This window comes from Myodes glareolus, chromosome 23 (genome assembly GCF_982192425.1).
Source record: "Myodes glareolus chromosome 23, mMyoGla1.1, whole genome shotgun sequence".
NCBI lineage: Eukaryota > Metazoa > Chordata > Mammalia > Rodentia > Cricetidae > Myodes > Myodes glareolus.
In genome coordinates, this window is record NC_142048.1 from 17,301,494 (window position 1) to 17,329,027 (window position 27,534).

Genomic DNA, 27,534 nt, shown 5'->3' on the forward strand with positions numbered 1-27,534 from the left:
ACACAACATGGTTGATGGGTTTTGAGCATTTTGGTGAAAGCTGGTCTGAGGGAATTTAAACCCAAGCAGGAAAGGAGAACACCCTTGGTGACACCATGTTGTTGACAGACAGATAAAAGGGCGCAGGCAGGATGGTTACTGCAGAGGAGACAGTACTTCATTTTTTTAAAATACTTATTTATTATGTATACAATATTCTGTCTGTGTGCATGCCTTCAGGCCAGAAGAGGGCACCAGACCCCATTACAGATGGTTGTGAGCCACTATGTGGTTGCCAGGAATTGAACTCAGGACCTTTGGAAGAGCAGGCAATGCTCTTAACCGCTGAGCCATCTCTCCAAACAGTACTTCAAAAGTCACGGAAGCAGCATGTTTGGGAGAGAGCTCAAACTTAGGAACATCCCAAATAGGCACTTTTCCTAACCTGACTCCCCTTGCCCTGTCTGAGACTGGCTTTGTCCTGTCTGCCTTTCAGGGGTACAGAACATAGACACTCCTCTCTCTTCAGATAGGTTTCTTGCATGTATGGATTTAAATCATTTCTTTTCCTAATGCAGACCACTAGTCCTTTCAATTGTTTGCAGAGTCCCACCACTTAACTGTTTTCTCTTAGCTGTCTCTAGACTTGCCCTATCTCTAGGTGGGACCTGAAAACCCACGTAACTGGAAGGCCAGGTCAGTGATGAGTGTATTTAGGTGATTCTAGCTCCGCACACTGCTAGCTCTCTGCCAATAACATATTGTCCCTGACAGCTCTGCTTCACACTGCTGTCTGCTTCTTGAAGCCTCCCCCGAAGAATCACATAACCGACTGAACCAGACCTGGAAGAAATCCCAAGGCTTCCCCGGTCCATTTTCCCCTTCAGCTAAGGACTTTTTTTGGATGGTTCCCTACAAATGTGGTTCGGCTCAAGTAACTCAAGATAAGGCTCTTTCCCGAAGGGAATGCTGTCTGTTAATTTAACACGTTGTAAAGTTGATTTCGGACCACATAAGTAGCATGTGTAATATAGAGGAGGATGGCTAACACAGGCAAGGATAGGAAGCAACGGATGGCATATGGAAGCATTAAGTGGAGTTGTGATATTGAAGCATTCAATGGAGTTGTGATATCCATCATTCCATAAACCTCGTGTTTCAGGTTGGAGGTCAGGGACCTATAAGCGCAAACGGGACTTCCTATTGTGAGGTACGATCTAAAACTGACGGTATCGCCCCGCAGAATTGCTCTTACCCATGCCAGAAAATTAATTTGCCTATTCTTTACTTCACTGAGCTCGGCTTTCCTTTCAATTGGATTCTTCAAGGTGCGAACCATCAATCCAGCTCAACTTTAAGTCCTGTCCTTTGGCAGTTAATCTGCTCATTAGGCCAACGCCGCCGTCCTTGATCCAGGAACACTTTATCTACATGATAAATGCTGAGAGTTTTATTAAAGGCTTTTCTTCTCCTCGCCTGCTTTCCACCCCCTCCCTCCTCCCTCTCACCTCTCTCATCTTGCATCCTTCCCTCCTCTTCCTCCACCTTCAAAATACCTTTCTCTCTCCCCCACCCCACTTCCACCCCTCCCTCTTGTTCCTTCCTTACCAGTTCCTAACTGAAAACTTCTCATTTGCATGTTTACCAGTCTGGCCACAGGTACAGCCGTTGTGCCAGCTCTTTGAAGCGTCGCCGTTTCAATCCCTGGGTTATACTGAGACGGGCACGCCCCTTGTATTCACAAGCCAGGAGCTCCACATGGTTAGCACACCTCTGCGCATGCTCCGGAACCTTCCCTTTCCACCCATTGAACTTACTGCAGTTTATTTGTTCCTGTTGTTTTGCTAGCTCTTTACTTTTGGGTGGAGAGAAGATATCCGACCTGGCGAGCCTCTGCACACTCGAAAATTCTGCTTCGATGCGATCTCACACAGCAGCCCGGTCACGCTCTATGACTGTCACGGCATGAAAGGGAACCAGCTCTGGGGATACCGGAAGGTAAGGGTTGGCGCTGTGGTCATTCTCAGATTGCCAATATATACTTGTTTTGTTTTACTTTTTTGGGTCTTTTGCGCCCCACCCCCACTCCAGTTCCCAACTCCCAAATAAACACATGAAGGCTTATGCTTTCTTATGAATGCCCGGCCTTAACTTGGCATATTTCTAGTCAGCTTTTCTTAACTTCAAGTATTCCATCTACTTTTCGCCTCTAGACTTTTATCTTTCTATATACCTTTCTTTACTTCTTACTCCATGGCTGGCTGACTGGGTGGCTGGCTGGGTGGCTAAGTTGCTGGCCTCTGATGCTTTTCTATCTTCCTTCTCTGGTCCCTTGGTCGCTCTTGCCAGGTTTCTCCTCCTATTTATTTTCTCTGCCCACCAACCCCACCTATCCCTCTCCTGATTGGCTACTGACATTCAGCTCTTTACTAGACCAATCAGCTGCTTTAGACAGGCACAGAATCACAGCTTCACAGAGTTAAACAAATAGAACATAAAAAAATACAACACACCTTTGCATCGTGAAAACAAATGTTCCACACGATAAACACATGTTACACACCTCAAAATAATATTCTACAATGGTCATGACTTCAGATTGACTGGCTCCAGCAGCTGGTTAAAAGCACGCTGTTCTAATCCCAAGTGTCATCTTGACATATGCACACATACTCAGCTCACGCATGTGGAGCCCTCCACGACAGGGGAAGATGCAGCATGGAGTCTGTGCTTTTGCCCTCACGTGTCGTGTGTACCATTTCCCAAGCAGTGACACCTGCAAAACGACCAGCTCAGTAGGAACACAGGGACGAAGTCTAAGCTCAGCTTGATCAACTTGGCGTAAAAGTGGCCACACAGCAAATAAGCAAATACGCGTATACATAGTTCTTAAAAAACTTAACTCAAAGCACACATACATTAATACATCTATTCATTTATTGCCTACCCCTGGCTATTGCATGGCAGCTGTCTAGTTAAAACAATAGCATATATATATATATATATATATATATATGTGTGTGTGTGTGTGTGTGTGTGTGTGTATACATATATATATGTAGATATAATTGTAACACTTGAACAAAAGTAGCCTGTTTTGTGATTTGGCCAAAAATCTCTCCTGATATAGTGAAGGCAAACATATTGGGGAAACCTAAAAATTAATAAACTATAAGATAGTACTTAATGATAGAAATAGATTTAAAACAAATATACTTAATGATATAATTTTAAAACAAGTATAGACTCATGTTTATTGAGTTAAACAATTATATTTTTAGGTATTTTCAAATATCATTTTTGTGTGTTTCCCGGCCAGGGAGCCAATGTTTCCTACTTACTATTTTGTGCTCCGCACAATCCAGACTTATTTGGGCTATCAGGAAAATGTACCTAGTGCTTTATCCTTTGTGTGACAAAGGCCAGCCAATAGGCCCCCAGATTACAGAGAACTGGAGGGAAGAGGCTGGCGGATGGGCACTGATTGGTGTGGGCAGTGGCTATGAATGCGCTTCTTCACTTCATGAAAGCCAGAACGCTGGTTTCTGCCACTTGAGGTGGGCACCCCAAACCAGACTCTCTCCGAGCAGACTTGACTGTGCTGTTTATTCGACTCATCAACACCTCCCGAGGACCCAGCAGATATTTACTGTGTCTCCAGAAGAAGCACACAGTGTCAGCTGTTGAATCTGACAAAGCAATTTCAAATCTAAAGAACTAATGAGAAGATGCTCTCACAAGTACACAGGAAGAGAATTCCTAGCCGGGGTCTTTTGTTTTTCCTGTGTGTGTGTGTGAAATGTGTGATTGATTAGTCCTGTCAAGCTCCCGCTATTCGATACAATATTGTCTACATGGAGTCGGGTAGGGTAGGCCTTTTTTTCTCCAATAGTTATTTTCTGACCTTTAGGATGATATTTTCTGTATACATCAATAACACACCAGCTCTCCCTCACAGGCTGGAGCTTTCTAATGAACGGAACATTTCTCATCATTGGACGTTTACAGAATGAGAGACAGACCACTCAATAATACGCAATTAAGCACTGAAAATGCAGTTGTTTTCATGAGGGAGCTTACAAAAGCTTGCAGATGGATAAGACCGACTAATGCATGTGCCCACAGAGCTCCCAGAGAGGGAAAACCAGGCTACCGTGATTTCCAACGGTAGCTCGTATGAGCTTTAACACTGCAAACCTTTCCGGTATCTGAAGGGATCGGTGAGAGATAATCACTGATGTGCTAGGCTCTGGCTGGCTTCTCAGGTCGGTTGCAGCGCTCGGCGAGAGGTTGCACTCTGCATATTTATATAGCAAGCAAGATATTTATACAAAATCAGGAACATGCCGAAGGCTTAAAATGGGAAGTTTCTGAAATATCTCATCCTGGTCGATGACTCAGACCTATACAGCACACCTGTTTTGGAAAATTCAAGAGCTGCTACCTAGAGAGGAAAAAACAAATCAGAGAGCTCTCTGGAATGCTGCCTTCCCTGTCCAGTTGCAGGCGTTGGCCTCAGGAAAGGGGGAGTAATCTACCAGTTCAGTAATTCTCTGAAGCTGTTTTGGAGTGGCCCCCCTTTTATTACCATATTTTAAATTAGGTATCTATGGATCGGCCTAACGGGTCATCTCCTGAGCACCGAGGGGAATCCTCAGGACCACCTCCAACTGAATCCCCATGATCACTTAGGCGCCATTGGGTGGAATGTACAGAGGAAGATACCAATGCTGGCACAACTGGACAAAGCCAGCATCCGAACTCAGAAGAATCCAGCTCCGGAGTCTCCACTCACTCACTCCCTGGCTGTGCTCTTAAGAAACGAGATCAGTACTTCCCAGGAGAGGTCCCCAGGGTTTACTGGATCTAGTGCTACAGACTCCAACTGATCTTTCCCAAGATTACATGGATTTCTTGGAGAAAGAATTTGGCCAGTATCCACCTCCTTTGAACAGATCAAGGATGTGGTCAGACCTCACTTCCTGTTCCATTATCAGCAATTAGCTCTCAACTATTCTCAGATATGTCTCTTTGCTACCCCAAGGGAGAGGAGCATCCCTATTTTACCATATTGTAACTATGATTGTTACAATCATAGACCCATGTCTCAGAATAGCTTGTGAGAGAGGAATCCTTACTTTGGTTCTCTTTTGCCACCAGGGGGACCCCTGTTACAAGGGCAGCAACCCCAGTAAAAGAAACCATCATTCAACAAGAAACTCTTTTCTCTCCTTCAGCCCCCACATCTGTCCACAACCACAGTCTGTCAGTCACAACCACTTTTTATTCCCTTTGCCCAGTCATATTCCCCCTCTCTCTCACACCCACACATGCACACCCACACACACACCCACACACACACACCTCTCTATCTACCCCCCCACACCTCTCTCTCTGTCTACCTATCTCTCTCTCTCACACACACACACACACACACCTCTCTCACACCCACACCTCTCTTTCACACACACACCTCTCTCTCTCACACACACACACAGCACACACACCTCTCTCTCTCACACACACACACACACCTCTCTCTATCTATCTACCTATCTCTCTCACACACACACACCTCACACACACACACCTCTCTCTCACACGCATACACAGCACACACACCTCTCTCTCTCTCACACACACACACCTCTCTATCTATCTACCTATCTCTCTCTCTCTCTCTCTCACACATACACCTCTCTTTCACACACACACACCTCTCTTTCACACACACACATAGAGCACACACACCTCTCTCTCACACACACACATACCACTCTCTCTCTCTCTCTCACACACACACACAGCACACACACCTCTCTCTCACACACACACATACCACTCTCTCTCTCACACACAAACACACACATACCACTCTCTCTCTCTCTCTCTCACACACACACACACACACACATCTCTCTTACACACACATATGCATGCACACACACACACCTCTCTTTCTCTCTCACACACACACATGCACACACACACACATGTACACGCGGACACACATACCCTTTGCCACTGCTCTGTCTCCTGCTCTGACTGCCACGCTTACCACATTACCCTTGGACCCCTCAAGGACTTCCTAAAGGATATCCCTGCCTTTCTCACACTCAGCCTTGTTCAGGGGGAGTTTCCAGAATATCTGGCCATTACATTTCTCTGTTCTAAATGCAGCTTGGTTTCTCACTAAGTATAAGAGACTCACTTCACCTCCCAATTCTCATCCAACCTTTCAGAATCTGGTCAACACAATGGTTGGGCCTTAGTCTTAGTCAAACTTACTATAGCCTGGCCAGAGTGGGAGCGCACAATTGACCTTCTAGTTCTCAGAAGCTAGAGGATTGCCAGGAGTGTAAGACCAGGCTAGCCTGGACAGAGTGGTCCAGCCTACACCCTGTGAGGCAGGCCTACAAAATCAGACCTTGTCTCAACACAAACAGGCCAAGCTTACGGCTAGTTCGTCTTCACTTTCGTTTCTTCTTTGCTCGAACAGATACAATAACTACCTGATAAACCAGGGAGAGCCTGTAGCTGAATGTCTGACTGTAAGACCGAATCTCCATCTGTGTGGGTGACAAACACATGCTTCCCATTGACAAAAGTGCCGAAGTGTGACCTGGCATGCTCCGTCACTGAAGCAAACCCGTGCTGAGTGTCACTGGCTTGCTGTCATGCTCGCCAGGCTGAAAGCTGTCTCCCACATCCTCCTCCTTTTATGTAAACATTTTACTGATGGCCTATAGCATATGTCTTTTTAAGTGTCCCCATTATATACCCTAAATTAAGAATTTGAGCACAAGTCATTTATTTGAGAGGTGGCTGCAAAAACATTTTAACAAATATGTGTGTGTGAACCTAAAGTTTCTACGGTCTTGCCGAGTAGCCCAACAGAAAACAAACTAATAGACATCAACTAACTTCATCGACGACATAGAGTAAGCCCACAAACACCACCGCTCTTATCACTACCGAAACTACCCTCCAGCTGGGCAGGGCTGACGGGAACACACCTACGATTCTATCAGGAAGCAGAAGCGGCAGGATTGCCAAAAGTTTAAGGCCAGCCTTGTTCCTCACAGCAGGTTCTAGGGTAGCCAGCCAAGGCTAAAGAGGGAGACTGTATGGGGGTGGTGTGAGTAGGAGCAAGAGGAGGAGGAGAGAAAGGAGGGAGGGAAGGAGGAACAAGAGAAAGAGAAAAGCTTTTCCTCGGAGACTGGATGCAAAATAAGAAGTAGACTGTAATCACCTCTATTCAAACGTGTACAAGGTCTCATATTTAGTGTAATCAGAAAGACTAAAGAAATTTAAAAGGCATCAAGATTTGAGAGGAAGCGGGTAAATGGACTATTCACAGATGATGTGTTTGAGCATTTTGGAACTCCTAAAGACTGTGCAACTAACCCATTAAAATTGAATTAGAACATTTAGCACGGTTTCAACAGGATGAAAACAATTATTTCTACTTGGGCAACAGAAAAAAAAAACACAGAGCATGAATTTAAAAAGCAGTTCTTTGTAGTTATCATAAATAGTTTGGTTCAAGTCTGGGGGTGGGGGAGACATCAAGGCCACTATGGTGAAAGTGGTAGAAGGGGCTGAGAGTATAGCTCAGTGGTGAAGCTCTTGCCTGGCGATCATGAGGGGAAACTGATTTCCAGCCTCAGCACCATGTGAGCAGGAGAGGGGGTGAAGAAGAAAACCTATGGCAACGTCCTCTAATTAAATTTGTCTAATGGAGAGGGCTTCATAAGCATTAAAACAATACTGTGAAGAAAAGTTTTCAAATTGATATATACATTTAGTGTAAAGCCAAACCTCAGCAGATTCGTATGTGAAAACTGATAGACTTTGAAACTGAAATGAATGAATCAAAGACAGCCAAGAAAATCTGGAAGCAGTGGTAAATAGAATTAAATATCATAGAAACATGTTATCAAAACACATGAAAAGACACTGATTGAGGTGGTGCACTGTAAGCTACCTAAGGTTCTCCAGATGGTGAGGTCTTGGTATTGATAATGCCTGAAATCTCCCTAGGTGTTCTAACAAGCAATAGATAAAGACCTGATTTTCCAGATCAGGTTTTATTTGTTTCCTTTAACCTGCACCTGCCTGTAACATGACGGCCTGCTCGTTGGGATTTCTCTCCTGCCTGGTTCCCACAGTCGTTAGGTCCCAAAGAATCACACAGAAGTTAAATTAGCTAGAAACTGATTGGGCCATTAGCTCAGGTTTCTTATTAACTCTTATAACTTACATTAGTCCATTATTCTTATCTATGTTAGCCACATGGCTCTGTCCCTTTTTCAGCGGGGCAGGCCACATCTTCCTTCTTCCGTGTCTGGGCAGGACTGTGGAGGAAGGGGCTTCCTCCTTCCCAGAATTCTCCTGTTCTCTTTTACCCACCTCTCCTTCCTGTCTGGTTGTCCTGCCTATACTTCCTGCCTGGCTACTGACCAATCAGAATTTACTTAAAACATAATTGACAAAATATAGAATTGTCCCACACCACCTGCCTTTTGCTCTGGTGGCATCTAGGCCTCTAGGTCGATCCCAACATCACTTTGTTCCCTCCTTTGTACTTTAAACATTGACTAACATGGTCAGTCACTCGTCACCCTTAACTACCCAAGGCCAGGAATAGTTTATGACCTTTCCCAATCCCCCTTTGAGTTCTTTTAGACAAGGTCTCATGTAGCCCAGGATAGCCTCAAACTCTCCATGTAACCATGGATGACCCGATCTCCCATTCCCCACCTCCAAGTACTTGGACACAAAGTTTAAGCCACCATGCCTAGCTCCTTTCTTTCACATGCCTGTATGCTTTCTCTAATCTCTAATAGTGAAGTTTATAAATGAATATTCAAGGACTGACTTAAAGACACGACGGTCTTGCTGTGGCTATAGGACCTGCTCTATCGTAAAGTTCAACTGTGCTGGATAAACCCAACACATTTTTTTGTCAGAAAACATCACAAACAATCTCTCCCCAGTGACCAAACATTGAATGTTTCAAATGACTTTTTGTAGTGGCTCTCTAGGGTTTTCTCAAATTTTAATTTCCATAAAAAAGACTTTTAAGTTGCATGAAACAGAGAGTGGAGACAGGAGAGCGCCTGCCTAATTAGACTGATACCTCTACAACTGCCCTGTTAGTTAAAGGGAGTGAGGGGTGAAATTCTTGGTGATTGCCAATATTTGACAATTTATTTTAACATAGATGTTAAAATAAATAGAGACTTCAGTCTCTACATCATAAAATCATGCTGGTCCACAAAGATGCCAGATGGAAGGCCACCGGACTGTTAGTTTAAAGCATTCTGGAGAGACAGAGACTTAGGGCCCCAGATGAATACAGTGTCCACAATTAAGTTACTAAGTTAACAAAGAAGGGATGCGGTTCTATTCTGGTTATAATTTATGAGGCATTTACAAAATGCTAAATGTGCACTCATAGTTGAAGAGTTAAACTCTTCCAGGTCAGCCCATCCATTTCCAACAGCCCCTGTTGTTGGGAAGTTCTTCCCTAGCCTATGGTACTCTAGAGATTAAGTTCCATCCATTTTGCTCAAGAAAAATTGAAAATATTTTGTAATGTTTGCTCGGTCGTTAGTCTTTCCTTCTGATGAAGTAGTCCAGCTTCCAAATGCTGCTCTTTACATGACTTCATTTGGATCTAACTCAATCTCCTGGACATCTAGAGTAGTACTTCTCAAACTGTGGGACTGAATGACCCTTAGGGGCTCACCTAAGACCATCAGAAAACACGGATATTTACATTACCATTAGTAACAGTAGCAAAGTTACAGGTATGAAATAGCATCAAAAAATAATGTTATAGTTGGGGTCACCATAACATGAGGAGCTGAATTAAAGGATCGCAGCATCAAGAGGGTTGAGATTCACTGCTCGAAAGAGTCCTAGAAGACAGCACACAACCCAGAAAGGAGTTTTACAGTGTGCTTTAATCATAAAAAAAAACCCGGAAGAGTGACTGGCATCCTTTATTTAAGCCTCTATTATTTCATTTGTTGCTATATCCAGTGTTGCTGTTAATTTACCCCAAGCTGATTGGTTTCTTGCTTAATTCATACACTTGGCTTTTTAATTAGCTCTTAGCATTCCAAGATGTTAATAACTTTTTCTCTTTGCCACTCTGACATCTCTCCCATCTTCTACCTGCATAATGCATCCTTTGTGTTTATTTAGTTACTCATTTGTTTCTATTGAATCCTATCTCAGGTACTGGAGATGTCGCTCAATAATAGAGCAGATTCTTACGATGCGCAAGGCCTTCGGTTAATTACCATCATACCCCCAAAATAGTAATAAAAATCTGAACTTCGAATTTCACCCCAGTCTGGATTTTGGCTCTTTGACCCCACTTAAAAGCAATTGAACGACTTTACTGTTTTTCTGCTCACACGTATGCGTCAACACATATTTAATGCCTTCATCTGAGTTGACTGATTCCCACTGCATGAATTCACTGACTGAGTCCTCTAACATAGAAGGGACACTAGATGTCTGCTGAAGCAATTTCCTTATCAGGGCACAAATTTACCTAAAACTAGGAATATCTCCAAGGTCAGCGCTCTCCAGCTTGAACATCAGAAAACAAAGACTTTCGAAACGTTTTGTTAAAAGCCAGCTGCGCAATGCCTGCCGCGGCCACTTAGGTGTGGTAGAGAGACTGGGCTCTAGTGAGTCACCGTACCTAAAGGAAACTTTGGTTCCAACTGACTGCTCAGCCTCCTTGTCAGAACAGGGCAAAGCTAACTCCCAAGAGAGCCATGCATCAAGCAGTGAACCTATCTTGTCAAGGGACTTGGACCATCCCCGCTAGGATAGCCGGCACCAGCAGGAAGTGGCGATGTAGACACGTGTGATTTATTTTCAGCAATCAACCTGGTGGGAAGAGGATTAGCCACTGGGAAAGCATATATTTACTCTACTGGCATTCTCTTGGTAAACATCGGTTTTAGGGATGCCCTACTTAAGCTGTTTCCTCCAAGTTGAGGGTAACTCCTTGTGCCCTGAAAGGACCCTTGAGACTCAGCTAAGGGTTGTTCTGAAAGCAGGAAGAACCTTTCCAATAGTGACATCATCCTGCTCTGGTTTTGCCTATGTGTCTCTCCTAGCTGAAGTCAGCTTACTGGCACAGGGTTCTAAAGTCTGCCATTTCAACTTAGCAACAACCCCATTGCTTAACAATTTCCCTATGTGCTTACCTGCCCTCTGCCTCCCTCTGCATTAGACAGACTCTATCCCACACAGACTATCCTCCTGATATTACATAAAACTGTGGCATGTGCTTGCCGGGATCTGGACAGCCAAATGGAAACAGAGCTAGGCGATTAGAGGTCTAAAAGACTCCTGACATTGTTGATGGGGACACTTTTTCCAGTCTGAGTGGATGTAGAGATGGAACCGGGCTGCTAGTTGCCTCAGCCAAGAAGAGAAATGCTTTGCCATTGCAAGATATTCAGGACATGGACTCTGGGTCCTTGGGGGAGGGCGAGGCGGGGGCGCTGCCCTTTGAGTCATGAGCTTCACTATGTGTCTTGGCACTGGAGCCTTGGAAAATTTGCCACACATCTATTTCCTTGTTATAAAGTGGAAATAATAAAAGCATTCACCTTCAATAGTTACCGCTATAAGTAAGTGAAAACCCATTGCACTTTGAGCGTGGCACATAAGAGTTCGATTAGCTGTTACCTTCCGTGTGTTCAGCAAGTGGTCTTCCGGCTTGATTTTAACACCCCAACTTGGAGGAGAGAGAAGCACATTGGCTAAGTAGTTGTGCTTCTATACCAGACATTTCTGTACTATTTCAACTCTTCACAAGTAAATATTAGAAGGGGAACTTCACAAAAGGGCTGATTTTTTTGTGCACTCTTGGTGTGTACCAAGAAGGCATGTGGCCCATCACAGGGCTTAATTCATATTTGCCGAAAGGATAATTGAATCTAGCTTCCTGCTTCCCGACATTCTCGTTCCTCAAGCGGTGGTGAGGGGAGGAGAAATAAGAACATCTGGGCAGAGCACCTAACACCGTATGACACATAGGTATGCAGTAAGGAGGGGTGTTATGGCCACGAGACTCTAGGCAGGGTGACTGAGAGTATATAAGCAATATGAAAGCAGCAAAATCTGGGAAAAGATTTTCATACATGTGGAACTTTGAGATCAGAGGGAATACATATAAATATGCATACATTCATATTTACATACATTCATGTATACATACATAAGGTACACAGCATGAAGTGGCTAGCTATATGTCAACTTGACACAAGCTAGAATTACCAGGGAGGAAGGAGCCTCAGTTGAGAAAAATCCCTCCATAAGATGAGGCTATAAGCAAGCCTGATTTTCCTGATTAGTGACTGATGGGGGCGGGCCCAAACCATTATGGCTGTTGCCACCTGTGGGTTCCATAAGCAAGCAGACCTAGCAACCAGAGAGGAACAAGCCAGGAAGCAGCATTCCTCTGGGGCCTCTGCCTCCAGGTTCCTACCCTGCTTGAATTCCTGTCCTAACTTCCTTTGATGATGAACTGTGTTGTGGAAACATAAGCTGAATGAACCCTTTCCTCCCCAAGTTTCTTTGGTCATGGGGCTTCATCATAGCAACTGAAAGTCAAAATACGACACTGCACAATGTGACAACACAGAGCGCTGGGCCCTGCGCAGGCCAGAGGTGAGGGGAAAGCTTCTCCAAATGAGTTTTGTTGTTGTTGCTGTTGTTTTGGGGTTTGGTTTTTTTGTTCGTTCGTTCGTTTGTTTGTTTGTTTGTTTCCAGACAGGGTTTCTCTGTAGCTTTGAAACCTGTCTTGGAACTCAATCTATAGACCAGGCTTGCCTCAAACTCACAGAGATCCTCCTGTCTCTGCCTCCTGAGTGCTGGGATTAAAGGTGTGTGCCACCACTGCCCAGCTCTCCAAATGATTTTTGAAAGAAAACCAAAAGAGTGATCAAAAATTAATGATGAAAGTGGTACAAAAGAGACTCTCTCTCTCTCTCTCTCTCTCTCTCTCTCTCTCTCTCTCTCTCTGTGTGTGTGTGTGTGTGTGTGTGTGTGTGTGTGTGTGTGTCTATCAATTTATCCCAAGACCCTGAGGTAGGCAGAGTCTTGGTTTTCTACAAAGCACAGAGAGAAGCCGCCTGAAATACATATGTGAAGGAAAATAATGACCTATGAGACCAGACATCAGCCTACTGACAGAACTCTACACGACAATATAGGTCAGGCTAAGAATTTAGTGAAGGGAGAAGACACTGAGTGAGCATGGAAGACGTGGGTTCTAACACATGAGAATTTTCTGGCTGCTGTGAGAGGATCTGAGATTGATATGCCTGGCGCATCACTATGCTCAGCCTAGTGAATGCAGTATGTAGAATGTAGGCTGAGAGGCCGAGGACCAGCTGAGAGTGAGCTGTCACCAGCACCGTCACCACACATACGCTGAAAACACTCAGAGGCGTCATTGCTGATGGGCTGAATTGAACAATGATGCATAAGACCAACATTCTGTGAGAAATACGACCTGCTAAAGAAAAAGTAAAAATGGTCAGACATTATGACTGCTTGTCACTTTCTATCTATTTAGGAACAATTTGTATTTTCTCGGAAGCCAGTGATAAAACCAAGAACTGGTTTCTCTCTTCAGGAACGCACAGGGTTGTCACGTATCAACCTTACTCTTCTCTACAACCGTGAGAGACAATAAATCAGAACTTGCTGTTGCATATCTGATCTCTGCCTCCTGTCTATTGAACTCACTCTACAGGCATAAAGGAAATGAATCCCTGACAAACTGAATGGCTAGCAAAAATTGTTGCCAGGGACAATCTGAATGAAAACCTCATCCCATCAAGCCTTCATTCCTCCATATTAGACACCAGAGACATCCACTATGAATGAATTCTCACTTATAAAAGTACCCACTTCAAATGTGTTGTTATAGCATTTAAGTTTTCAATCACATGTAAATTTATCAGAGGAACTCATATAATTATTTCCGTTTTATGTAGATAAACTACCCTGACATCTTCTCTAACCAACTGCTGCTTATCAGATAGCCAAACCTGAATATCTCCGACTTACTATGTCTAGAATAGAAACCACTACCGTCCCTACTCCTGGTCCAGTTTGTCTTTCATTGTCCCAGTTCAGCCCTCACCTCCTCCCTCTAGCACAGCCCCCACATCTCATTCATTATAACCTTCTGTGCATTTAACTTCTCAGATGTCTCAGGTAGCCCTCAGGTCATGGCCCTGGTTGCCCCCACCTTCCTTCTGTATCAGCTCAAATTTGGATTCTTGCTGTCGCCTTCATCTCTTTTCTCATGATGCAATCCAATGCCTTCCTCCTTGGTATCCTAAGTCTAACCCCTCCTCCAGTGACTATCCCCCAGTGCCAACAGGAAAGAGTCAATTTTAAAATTGCACCCAAGCATCTTCGTGATATGGCCCTTTGCCTACCTCCCAGACATAACCGTCTGAAGTCCATACTATGTTCCGGTGATACCAAAGATTTCTCTGGTCACCATAACTTGATTCAGCTAGCATTCCATCACCCCTGCCATTACTCAAGTGCCATCATTCTGGTTTCCTTAGACTACTGATCCTTAAAGGTGTGCTCAGTCACTGCGTCAGCCTGCCTCTCCATCTGAGAGGTCTTTCACTTAGACACGTGAATAGCTAATTCTCTTTCCTTCAGGCCCCATCACTGCCAACTCAGGTTCTTTTTATTTCCCCATTTTTATACAGCATCATATTTATTATCTTCACTGTTTATTGTCTCTGCCCCTATATTTAGAATTTAAGATTTTAATATAAGACCCAAAACTTTGAATTGGTTAGGGGAAGAAGGTACAGAGAAACACTTGATGAATTAGACTTAGGCAGTGGCTTTCTGACGAGGACCCCTATGTCCTCAGGACATCATAGCAAGAACTGAGAGGTGGATGGCGTCAGATTTGAGAGCTGCGACACCGGCAAGGAAACGATTGTCAGAGTGAAGACACATTCTTCAGAATGAGAGAGAATCTGCTAGTTATTCGTGCATAAAAGATTCATATCTAGAAAATAGAAAAGATTCAAAAAGTAAACCACCAAAAAGAAAATAATAATCAAATCAATAAGCAGGCAAATTAGTCGAACAGATTCTTCACAAAGTACAAATCGCAACAAATTTATGAAATAATTTTCATAAATGATGATCTTTAGCCACCAGAGAAATGCAAATAAGAACCACATTGAGATTCTCTCTTCTCCCAGTTGACATGGCTCTCGTCAGGAAAACAAGTGTTGGTGAGGACAAGGGTAGCAATGGGATGCTCTTGCCAGGAATGCAAATTAGTGCATCTACTGTGGAAATATGTATGGAGGTTCCTCATAAAACCAAAAATAGAACTGCTACATTATTTAGCTGTGTTGTTCTGATTATATACCCAATGGATATTAAGTCATCATATACCCTGGTCACAACAGCCAAGAGATAAAATCCAACCTAGGTACCCATCAAAAGATGGAAGGAAACTGTGAATATGTGAGTCCCTGTCTAACAGGATCTCCCCATTAATTTTTTAACTCAAATGCATAAATGTGTTATTTCCTATTCATGTTTATTACACTACATTTCACTGATATTTTTTCTACTTCAGACACTTACTAGATACCTTTTGATCTGCTCTATTTGTTGGGTTAGAGGATATGGCTTAAGTTATCTTCCGCAACACCTTTTCTCGACACTAACCACAATATAAAGGGCACTTTATAAATATCTGCTGAACTCAATTAGCCTGTCTAAATAATGTATTCAAAAGGCCCACCTATCTTACTGTCTTGTCTTCTAGAAAGCTCAGGACTTGAAAAGATAGTCATAGCTCATGCTAGAGATCAGCCAAAACTCTGCGATTACCTAGCAAAGCTGCCTTGCTAGCCCTAGATTACCTTGGTTTCCTAATCCTTTGGATTAAAGAGGGAGGCACTGTTGTACAATGTGGACAACAGATTGGGTCAGAGGGTAATTTTTTTCAAGCTCTGTTTTGCCAGGATTTCAGAAAATATAATTTGGGTTTGAATAGCCAGCTGGTCTCAGACCAGATGGTTAGTATATTCTGATTTTTAGAACTGGGGATGCTTTCTGACTAAAAATAAATTAGAGGAAGAGGAAGCTATTACATCGTTGCTTCTATGTGAAACGTGGAGCCAGCCGCTCTACATTTTATCCTCCCATAGCAAACTTGGGTCCGTTAGCCGTATTTACAAGTATGTGAGCTAAGGGTCGCAGAATTGAGTGCCTGCTCCAATGGCAGACAGTTAGCAAGTGGATGGCTAGAATTCATCCGGCTCCCTGTCCAGCCACAAACCTCAGGCCTCTTCTCAGGACTGTGCTGCCCCTCCAGCTGTGAGCCATGCGCTCTCCTGTCTATTTGACTGCCTTTGTGTCTTTTCTGTTCGGTTCTTTCACGACCCCACGCGCAGGCTGGAATGTGTGGTACCCCTCTCTCATGCTCCTAAAGCTAAGACTCTGAGAATACGGGAGCGGATAAAGTACAGTATGGATGTGGAAACACACCTGGTCCCACACAGATGCCAGTCAAGTCTGTGGCCAGCTCTAAGCCCACGTGACTTCCAGCGAACCACCCGAAAAGTCCCACCCATGTTCATCTGCGTGCACTGATTGGCTGGCGCCACGAACGGATTAGGAAAGGCGGCTCAGCAAACCTTAGATATCGCCTGCTCCGTGATTTCGGTCTTCTCAGGCAAGGTGAAGTAAAGGTGACACTGGCAGGCAGGGCCTTGCCTTTTGTCAGGACTGGACCAAGAGCAAAGCAAAGACAGAGCATCCATCATCACATACAGAAGGCTGTTACGGAACATCACACTTCCCAAAGTACTCGCAAGTCTACTGGGGGCAGGGATGCTGTCCTGTTAACAGCGATGGCCGATGGGATGAAGGACAGGGGAGAGGAGGGCTGTCACGGAAGAAAAGACATATTCAGACTCACTCCACTGACTAAATCAGCTAGCAGAGGCGTCGATAAAGACATTACTGATCCAAAAGCCTGGTCCAATAGAAGCCTATAGATAGCAATTATGTCAGCCCCCAAGGTCAAAGCGATAAAGGTACACTCTACTGAAGGCTGATAGTGTACCCAGAAGCTTCATTTCTGTGGCCTTGCTGGGCACTCCGAAGACAAGGGTGAACAGAGATCGGTCTGTAGCCAGAAATCAATCAGTTGACCTACTGGGTATCGGGGAGGGCTTCTAGCTTAGCACCCTCTCATCTGTCTCTGTCACGGGCAGACTTTGGAACAAAGTGTTCATTCAATTCTACGACAAGGAAAGGCTTTGGGGATGGGTCTACTTCACCCTCTCGTTTCCCATCAGCTTCCCTGGTGTAGATAGAGAAAGAATCCCAGTTTTCATCTCTTCTAAGGACACCAAAGTACATGCACTGGAGAACATATTCCGGATTGTTCCAGTTGCACCACATCCGCATAGCCTGCCTGGCCGCGCCTATGAGCACACCTGCATTTGTCAGAACATGTGCTTCCACAAGGGGTTTGGAAACTGTGATACCTTATGGCTGGCTCAGGAAGGGATATGCAGAAAAATAGAGCGCTTTAGGAAACCTGGTTTGCTTTTGTGTCCACGCTGGCAAACGGGCACTGATAAGGAGAAGAAACCAAGGAATACACGTTTTCTTTACTGATTTTAGGTTTCAGGGAAATGCATGTTTTTAAGGGGAATCTGGGATTGTTTGGAGGTCCCCCCGAGCTGTCGGTAAAGGAAGCAGGAAGAAATGCAGGTATTAAAGACTGGAAGGAAATGCCTGCACATGCAACAGAGCATGTTCAAATTTAGTGGGTCACATAGAATTTTCTTGAACGTTATGATTTAAAAATGGTCTTTGAGAGAACCAAGAGAGGGCTTGATGAGTAAGGGCGCTTGCCACCAAACCTGCCAACCTGAGTTTCCTCTCTGGAGCCCACGTGGTAGACAGAGAAAACTGAACCCTGCACATTGTCCGCTGGTCTTCATGGATACAATGTGGCGTGCACACACAGACACACTACACACTAAATAAATGTAAAAACAGTAAAGAATACTATTTGAAGGGATTTGAAATATAACTCTGTGGTACAGCACTTGCCTAGTAAACCCACAGTTTGAATGGGTTTGATTCCCAGCAATATAAAAAGTGAAACTGCAAAGGGTGTTTACAAACCTAATAAAATAGATTAGATTCAGGCAGCTACGCTGCTGGAAATTGAGGGTGAAGGGTGAAGAGAAATGTCAGAGGGAAGGGGGCAGAACAAGGAAGGAAGGTGTTGTGCAAGGAGCCAGAGACTGCGGGAGGAACCTGTGTGCCAGGAGACCAGGTAACCTTAAAGAATGCGGTGAGGAGCTGAGAACAGTCTCCTCCTTTCTGGCATCTACCATCTCCCCCGCAGATGAGGAGAATTTCTCAGAACCTTCCCCTGGGGTCAGACTGCAGAGAAGTTAGTGAAGACGTTGGAAAGGACTATAAGGAGACCTCAGGAGACTTCTGAACTCAAGTTCAGGAAATCCACAACCAACTTTGACTTTAAAGAGTAGGAGAAAAGAACCTTTGTGTTGGGTACAGTCCTTTGTTTGCACTAAAAATAGAAACGCCTACCAAATTGCCCACATTACCTTTCTCCTTCCTTATTTCTCCTTCCCCTTCATGCACACATCCGGATCCTTCAAGGATATTAAATATTAGTTTGATTGAGATTGAAAATCCAGGAACCCATAAATGTTTACAAAGGGTGGCTGAGAAACTCTTAACTCCTCAAAGCACTGCACATTTACCATTTCCCCCTTGAAGAAAACCAACCAGAAGAACAACCAACACCCCAAAACACTTCCTCAGCTAAACAACAAAACATTACTCAATGCTAAAATTTAAGTGTTAATTTGGCGACCTCTTCTCAAATTATTGATACTTTTTAAGAAAAATCGTTAGCGCCATTTGAGTGAGTGTTTGACACCAAAGAAGGGTTGTTTCCTTTCCACTTCACCTTCTCTTCCCAGGAATACAATCAAAAGGGGCATGCTCAGACAATGAGATTGCTCAGGACTTAGACTTTGTGCCCTGGAAGCGAGCGCCTTTTATTCCCTGGGCTGTGAACTACCTCAAGTACTTAGGTGCTTTAATGTATTTATCATAGCTGGCTTGTAAGCAAACGACCTCCTCCAGTGTACAAAACGTCATCCCGAACCATGCTATCTAAGCACCTGCAACATCCAAGATGTTGGATTGCAGGGGTGGAAGACACTGACTCTTAAGCACTAACAAAGCTGACTTTTCATTCTCGGCTATGGCCCAAGCGTCACTTGTCCCTCACCCCTTCATTCATCTTCCAAAGGCGGCAGGCAGCTGCGCGCCTGGCATTGCAATTTCAACATGGATTTCTTTCCGTCTTTTTCAATAGACAACCAGTGCGAGATCGGGAAAATTCCGCTCTTCTGGTTGGGTGTGTTTATTCTTTACTGTGCACTCAGCACGTGTGTGTGTGTGTGTGTGTGTGTGTGTGTGTGTGTGTGTGTGTGATATTTTGTCCAACTGACTAGAAGCATTTTATACTTGTAAGCAGCTAAGCTTGCAACACAATGCTCACTCACTCCAAACCTAGAAATGAGTGAATTGCTCGCTTCAAAAACAAATTAATGGATATTTTTGTCTCAGCCTAAGCTGTGTTGAAAGTTCTAGATTCTTTGGAATCTCATATTCTTTGACTCGAGAGCTGGTTGAGTTAGACCTGGGTGTATACTCAAATACAAACACATATTTTACATATACAACGTTTGGGCTGTAGCATTCACCACATTTTATATCAGTCTTCTCTTTCTGATGCCTCTAGGACAGGACACTCTTTCATCCTGTAAGCAACAGCTGCATGGACTGCAACCCTGCAGAGAAGAAGATTTTCATGGCCAGATGTGACCCTCTCTCGGAGACTCAGCAATGGATTTTTGAACATATCAACATGACTATTTTAGAAAAAAATAGCTACCCTGCCAGCTCCTAGAAAGGAAAGAAGAGCGATTACCTACAGATTGGGAACTGTGTTGTCGCGGGCGCCTGGGTCACAGGAGTCAGGAATAACGTTTCCTAGATCCAGGAAGCCTGCTCGAAAGATGTGTAGACGCCATGTCGACGTAGGCTGTCCGGGAGGAGTTCCTACATCTGAAGAACTTGGCTGAGAACCCCGCCAGCTGCTGCTGAGAACTGGAGACTAGCAGTTCCCTTGCTGGCCAAGGGTTAAGATTATTTAGGGACTGTTCGCCACGACTGCTGAGTTAATCGATCCTAGCATTTCTCAGGTCAAATCCTGCAGTAGTGAGTAGCTATGAATGGATCCTATTAATCGGGTGGGAGGGGGGCGGAAACAGAGCGCATGACTGCTCTGGCAACCTGAGGCTACCACAGGCCTAGAACTAGCCACGCTTGAGGGGTGAGCTCTTTGGTGCCATTCTCTGACGAGGAATGGGTTAAGCAGGTTTAACCCTCTAAAGTGCTGCAGATGATTTTAGAGTGCTCATACCATTCTCTTTTCTTTTGTCTTCTCCTCACACAAGGGTACACGACATCTGAGACGCACATCCCATGTTGTCATTCACACTTTCCATTCTCCTTTCAGGGCCTCTATTCTCTGTCATGGTTCAGAGGACTCCATGTTCCACCAATCAGAAGACGTTCTAATTCAGCGTCCTTGGATGAATCCAGTTAAAGACAAAAACAAACAGCAAAAAATCCACTCTGCTACCCAGTTACTCCAAAGAAAGATTCACAGAAGCAGCAAAACACGCGCGCGCGCACGCACACACACACACACACACACACACACACACACACACAAACACACACACACAAGTTAGGGAAGAAATTTCTCTAGGAAATCTATTTTTACTTTTTTATTATTTTTAAATTTTAAAAAGTCTGATGTCTGTCCAGTTATAGCTTTGATTAAAGAAGGCATTGCAGTGGGGTCCATGTAACTTGTTTAGTTGGTCTTAAATAAATCTTCACTCCAAGTGATGTGGAAATGGCTTCATTCACTTCAGTTTTGTTGAATCTGGCAATTTTAAAAGTGGTATTATTTAAGTATTAGTTTTTAATCTCCCCTATTCTTGAAAATAATGATGTTGTCTTATTTGAAAGTCCAGAAAAGGAATTACTATTAATTTTCTATTTTCTACTAGTGGGCAGTATTTCAGGGGTGTGGAAAAAAAAGAAATAAGTTCAAAATTAATGTGCTCTAGATGTTTGGGTACAGGGTGTTCTTACCTTTGTTTTTATTATTTTAATACAGTTTCCTTGTTAATAAGACTGTATATGTCAAGACGAACTATATATTTGGAGCATAGATCCCTGAAGCCCAGGACAGGAGAATCCAGAAGAGTCGATCCCTTTTTGCTGTTGTTTATCAATTTTTATTTTGCTTGACATTTTTGGTTTTGTTTCTTTGTTTGTTTTTTTAAGATAAATAGCAAAAAATCCAGAGAAGTCCATCTTCTGCTGGAGCTTTTAACCTGGCCTGGGTTAGAATCCTCTACTTCATTCAAGACGCCCAACCATTCGCGAGCCTAATACACAATACCTCTTCTTGAAAACGTGCACGTTTTTTTTTTTCTGCCCTATAAACCAAATCAAAATATGCAGTCAAACTACCCTGCTAAGGGTCAGGGAGGGGTTACCCTGGTGTCTTTACCAACTTCTTTTTTAAGCATTCTTTTCAAAAAGCTTTTTTTAATTTTAAACTGACTGTCACTGAGATCCTTTGTATGGGTCAAGTCCTCTTGTAATAGTCAAGATGCATAGCGGAGAAAAATCAATAGTGAGAATTTAACCTGTGTGTTGAACACTTCTAAGGAGTGGGGGAAGATTTATCGCAAATGTTCAGAGAGCAATCTGACTGGAGAATGAGACGAGCCTATAAAAATTCACATTATGTCATTAAACAGTTGGCTGCTATTTACAACTGGACCAAAGAGACAACCTTGGGTTGCGCAGCCTGGAAAGCCCAGCTTTGTAACAATCTCTTAGGACGTTAGAGTCATGACTGGCTAGCCAGGGCCTACCCTAAGTATCGCAGCGTTTTAATGGGATACACAGTGATCCATCAAGATCACTTACATCTTACTCTCTAAGTAAAAGATTATTTTAAAAATGAAATTATTTTTTCTTTCAAAAAACAAAAAACAAAAAGGGGAAGCTTGGGACATACAATCCAGCTGCCAACTATGGAACCGTCATTAATGCTGTGCACTCGGGGAGCATACAAATGGAGTTCAGGGAGTCTGCCCCTGAGCAGAAGGGCAGAGCTCTGCCCAGAAAAGCACATTGAGAAAGGCACTTCCTGTGCCCCTCAAGGTTGGGAGTCTACTTGCTTGAAATACAATCTGAAAGGTATAAAACAACATATGCTTGCGCGTTCAGCTAGCAGGAGGCCCTGAACAGTCCTCAGAAAGACGACTGTTCTGGAAATAAAATTCTTTGAGAACTCGATAGTTGAGTACGCACCACCACTTCTTTTATCAAGATGGGGGTCGATATAAAGTTGATGTGGTCAACAAAAATAGCTGTTTCTCCATCATAAGAGTAGTTCTGAGGGAAATAAGAAAATAATTAGTTTTTTTTGAACCCCCCCTCCTTATGTATTTACAGGGGAAAAACAAAAGCTATGCTGTCAAACAATCGGGAATTAACTGTGTGGTTCATGCTTTTTCAAGGCTGGATGAGTACCTTGGCAATACTAATGTACCGGCTTATATGTCTACTGTTATTTACTTATATGAATATGATCACATGACTGTTTTTAAATGTAGTCATTCTATCAGAAGCCTCAGTGAATAATGGAAGTTCCAGGATTATTTTGTGACTTGATAACATAGAAGTTTATACAATAAATAAATAATACATAATGCAAACGGACTCACAGTCAATGAAAAGGAAGTGTTAGACCCGTTACTTCTACATTTCTTAAAAGCTATGAAACCAATATCAACCTGACACCATTTCTTTTGGTGGCGATTATATGTTTTAAAAGAAGGTAGCTGTCAAATTATAAGTATGTTTCTTACCTTCACATGGAAAACTTCCATTTTCTTTCTTTGAATTTGAAATTGAACCTTGGGCCTCGAGCATGCAAGGCAAGTGCTTTGAACTGTATTCCCGGCCCCATTTTCCATCCTTCTAGAACTATCTATAAGAAAAGAGCAAAAAGAAATCTTTTATTTAGAGATCAGCTCTGTAAGGACAGCAGCTCCATCAAAAAAGCCAGTAGCACTTTGATTCACTCTGACTCCACAGCCAACTGTCCCTCAGTCACAGAGGGCGACTCCTGCCACCGGGAAATTGCTCCTTCAATCCTTCAGACACCTCGAGATTCAGAAAGGGGGTGCTGCCAAAGTGAGGCCAGCTCTGCTGTGCGCACCCTGCCTCAGTCCTTTCCACTCAGCAGCCCTCCCTTGCCCTGGCTTGCAGAGGAATACTGACCGTTTTATTTTTTCCTTCAGAATTTAGGATCATCCTAAAAAATATGATATTACGGCTGTTGATTTATCTTTCCTGGAAGCTGCTTACTAAAATATCTTTAGGTTTCTTTCCCTGTCGGGGTTATAAAACTGCTGTGCACGGCCAGGTGCTAGGGACAGACTGGAAACAAGGCCTTTAGCATAAATCATACCAAGGAACACCTCACAGTGAACATATGTGGGGAGAAGGGCATCATCGTGTCTCTAGACAGGGGTGTGGACAGCCTTCCCCATGCAATGCCTGCGAAAATTCTCCCCTCGCCGCCACCACTCACAGACCACAGGGCTAGCGGTAATTACTCTCCACGTGTGGAGCTGTGGTTGAAGACACTGAAGCGTGACAAGCGGCCAGTCGTTCCCGCACTGCCGGCACTGGGAGAGCGCTCTTTGATTTATGTCTCTAGCCTCTGCTCGCAGAACTCGGAGCTGTTTGCAACTCCATTTGGCGGACTCGACACTGGCCTGAAGCTTCTCTTCCCAGGCCGCTCATCTCCGCACTTGACATTCCAGACTGGTGTGTCTGCTTCTGTCGCCTCTCAGCAAAAAGGCAGCTCAGCTCGAGCTGGTGTTTGATGCGTCCCTTCAGAGAGATCTGGAGACGGTCCCTGCGCCCCTCCCACCCGCTGTGGCCCCCTTCAGCTCGCCACACACTAGATTTCTGGAATTTCCACAGTTTACGTATGCTCAGTGTCACAAAGTAAAAGGATTGAGGACAGCACAGAGGAGCTGGTTAAATTTCCAGATCCTATTGCGAATGATTTTACTCTGACATCACTCACCTTGGGGTGGGAGGCAATCGTCACTAAGAAGCGTATGTCCTGGCTCTTCAAGGACAGTCTTGGTTTATGTCTATTTACCTACATAATTATTCATAGTGCCTCCTTGCTCCTAAAGGTGACATGAATTACCTAACAAATTACATAATTATCTTATTTATAATCCATTTCAGCGCTTATGGTTCGTCTGTGGAAATTGCTAGAAAGTCTTTTGCTTCTACCTGTCTTCAAGAAATCAACTAGCCTTCCCTTCAAATGGGCCAAGACTATTGTCACACTACTGACGGCTTCCTATTGTTATTGACATGATAGTTTGCAGGTTATTTGATGGAAGAGTTATCGTCAAGAGTTTTTATATCTACCTAAATTATTCTTCCGAGTTGATACAATTCTAAACCTAGATGGGTTCTTAAATACAGTTTAAAAAATGTACCTGGAACTTGAAACCAAGACATTTCCAACTTCTCCAGGTACAGACAGTTGATACCCAGAATAGACCGAGAACTGTTTTGCTAATTCTAATTCGATGACAGGACAGGACAAAGGCTGTTTCATTATTGCTCTTGCTTTGCCAAGTGGTCTTCTATTTGTTATCACAGTCCCCCTAATACAGTGGCTCTGGCAATAGATGTCATTAACTATACTTATGAAGAAACTGTAAGACTCAGAGTAAAGAATTTTGTAGAGTCCTATGGCACGATAGTGGAGTTGACACTAGAAACCAGGCCTTCGGTACTCAGCATCCTCTGGGGTACCTCATAGCTCCCAGTAAATCTGAGTTACTACACAACAGTGTGATCCCTCACTTCTCTGGGACTTGGGGTTTTAGCCCCTCTCTTGTGTTTGTTCTTCTTTGTACCTGTGTGTTTTTATTGGTTTTCCTGAAGCTTATTAAAGTAAGAACACCAAGCCGAATCCAGGGTTAATCCCTCTTAATGAGATTTCCTGGGTACTTTGAAGAAAAGGAGTGAGCAACTAAAGCTATTTGTATAGCTGTCGATGATAAATCCTAGAGCAAACACTGTGTGCTCGGGGATGGCTAATGAGCTCAGACCTCAGGGGGATAAAGCAGCCACCAAACAGAGAGCCTGCATTGACTCCATAGCAAAACCCTAAACTGACCTTTTTCTGCAGAGCCTTGTGGCTCACACCTGAGATCCAGGCACTCAGAAGCAGGAGAATGGCTGTGAATTTCAAGCTAACCTAGACTCCAGAGTGAAACCTTGCCTCTAAATTATATGAATAAGTTGAATCATGACTCATCCTTATAATACCACCACTGTGAGGTAGAGACAGGTGGATTCCTGTGAGTTCATGGTCAGCCTGGAATACGTAGAGAGTACCAGGCCAGCCAAGTTTACATAGTCAGACCTTGTCTAATTAAGGGAGGGAGGGAGGGAGAACGGCAAAGGGGAGAGAGGGTATGAAAAGGGGCGAGAAAGAGAGAGAGAAAATTTTGAAAATATATCTATATCCTTGTCAGTATTCTCCTGAGCATTCTTGCAAGTTCTCTCTAACACACAGTGGAGACATTATGGGCCCAGTGTGTGTTCTGTTCTCTGGATATCTGTCTTTCTCTTCTGAACAGTTTGGTTAAACCAGATATTTGTGTATTCTCATTATTAGACAAAATGCCATAACCTAGGCAGGGTATACACATTAGAAATGTATTTCTCACAGTTCTAAAAACTGAGGAGTTCAAGATAAGAGAACAGTTAGAGTCACTGTCCCATGTGTGCCCCATTTTAGACCAGAAGATGACTTCCTTTCTCTTCAGTAGTGACGTGACTCTGGGTTATAAGGCACCAATGCAATCTTGTTGACTCTACTCTCCATTAATTCCCAAAGGCCAGATCCTAACATGATGGCCTTGGAGACCAGGAGTTCAACATATGAAATGAGAGGGTGTACACAGACCCAGACCGTGGCACTAGGCTTACCCCAATCTACTAAGTGAGGATTTGGGGGCCGGGGAGCTGCTAAACATAGAGGCGTCTAGGGTCAGACAAAACACTGTTCTCTGTCCTACTGGCGAATTCAACAATTCTCTGATATGACTGTCTTCTTCACAAATGTAGGCTGCAGACGTCTGGAAGAATGGTTGGCTGTAATGCAGAGCTAAATTTAAAGTCCAAGAACATTTTATTTCCAACTCCTCTAGCTTTTATTAGGGCAGTGGTTATTAAATTTTAGCCTTAACAGCACCGGGAGAAATTGGCAAAATAGGCGACTAGGTTGAAACCTCCTGAGGCCCAAGAACAAATCTCTAAGTGACGCTATTGCTGATGGTGGGAGCTCATGCTATTGGCCAACTTGAACCAATAGTCTGAGCATCTTGGAAATGTATTTCTAAAACTGATTTTGTTCATGTAGACTAAAATTAGGAAGTATTGGTTTTAAGTATCGTTTCTAAGAAATGATAAAACCCCCAGCTCACTGGGCATTCGAAGGAGCATAGCAATCAATAAGAAAGCTGCCACACAGTTCTGTAAGGCAGGGTCACAGAGCTGGAAGGCCAAGAATAGGCAGCATTGTGTCACCTAAGTCTCTCTTTTAAAAAAAGATTATAACTGGGCTGTGGTGACTCACGCCTTTAATCCCATCACTAGGAAGGGAGAGGCAGGCAGATCTCTGTGAGTTCAAGGCCAGCCTGGTGTACAAGACCTAGTTCCAGGATAGGCTCCAAAGCGACACAGAAACCCTGCCACCCAAAAAAAAAACAAAAAAAAATTTAAAAGATCTTATATAATGGCGTCCACATGGATAACTGCATCCACAGAAAGCCTGAGAATGATTAGGAAAGACTAAAGTAAAGCATTTCAGTTTTCAGCTATAGCAGGAAAAAAGCTGCGCTGTTTTAAAATGTCGGCTTTCTGGGCTGTCCTGCCAGAGAAAACTTTGACTCTTTCAAGCAGGCAGTCCTGACTATGGAAACACTGTTGCAGCTTGCTTCCTGGCAAGGACCTTGAAATACCATAGGAGCTTTTGAGTGTTGTCTTCTCCATATTCCTTAGCAAATTAAAGACCCATGTGGTCAGAAAAAGGGAGATATACAGTAAAGAGAGATTCAAAGAGTAAGAAAACCTCTAAATGGTTTACATTGTGTTAAAAATATATGCAGGCTTGAAAAAAGAAAGAAAGAAAGAAAAAGAGTAGTTGGGTGTGGTGGTACAGACCTTTAATCCCAGCACTGG

The 27,534-nt window shown here is 43.6% G+C and overlaps 1 protein-coding gene and 1 long non-coding RNA gene across 3 annotated transcripts in view; one reads left to right on the forward strand and one right to left on the reverse strand.

Annotated features, from left to right (window-relative positions):
• Galntl6 (polypeptide N-acetylgalactosaminyltransferase like 6) overlaps positions 1–21,062 on the forward strand; it is a 1,135,405-nt gene extending 1,114,343 nt beyond the window's left edge. Inside the window, exons 12-13 of one of the 2 annotated variants that reach the window (XM_048455743.3) lie at positions 1,828–1,977; positions 19,889–21,062. In XM_048455743.3, coding sequence (XP_048311700.3) covers positions 1,828–1,977; positions 19,889–20,056 — 318 coding nt within the window. In that variant the 3' untranslated portion in view covers positions 20,057–21,062. Of the gene's footprint in view, positions 1–1,827; positions 1,978–3,937; positions 9,937–19,888 lie in introns of those variants that run through there. The other variant, XM_085680327.2, reaches the window with a different exon arrangement.
• LOC125414002 (uncharacterized) lies at positions 20,928–23,229 on the reverse strand. Its single transcript, XR_007236109.2, has 3 exons — positions 23,112–23,229; positions 22,552–22,635; positions 20,928–21,103 (listed from the first exon to the last, which is right to left on the reverse strand). It is a non-coding gene; the product is annotated as an uncharacterized LOC125414002 (long non-coding RNA).
• Between the last annotated feature and the right edge of the window lie 4,305 nt (positions 23,230–27,534).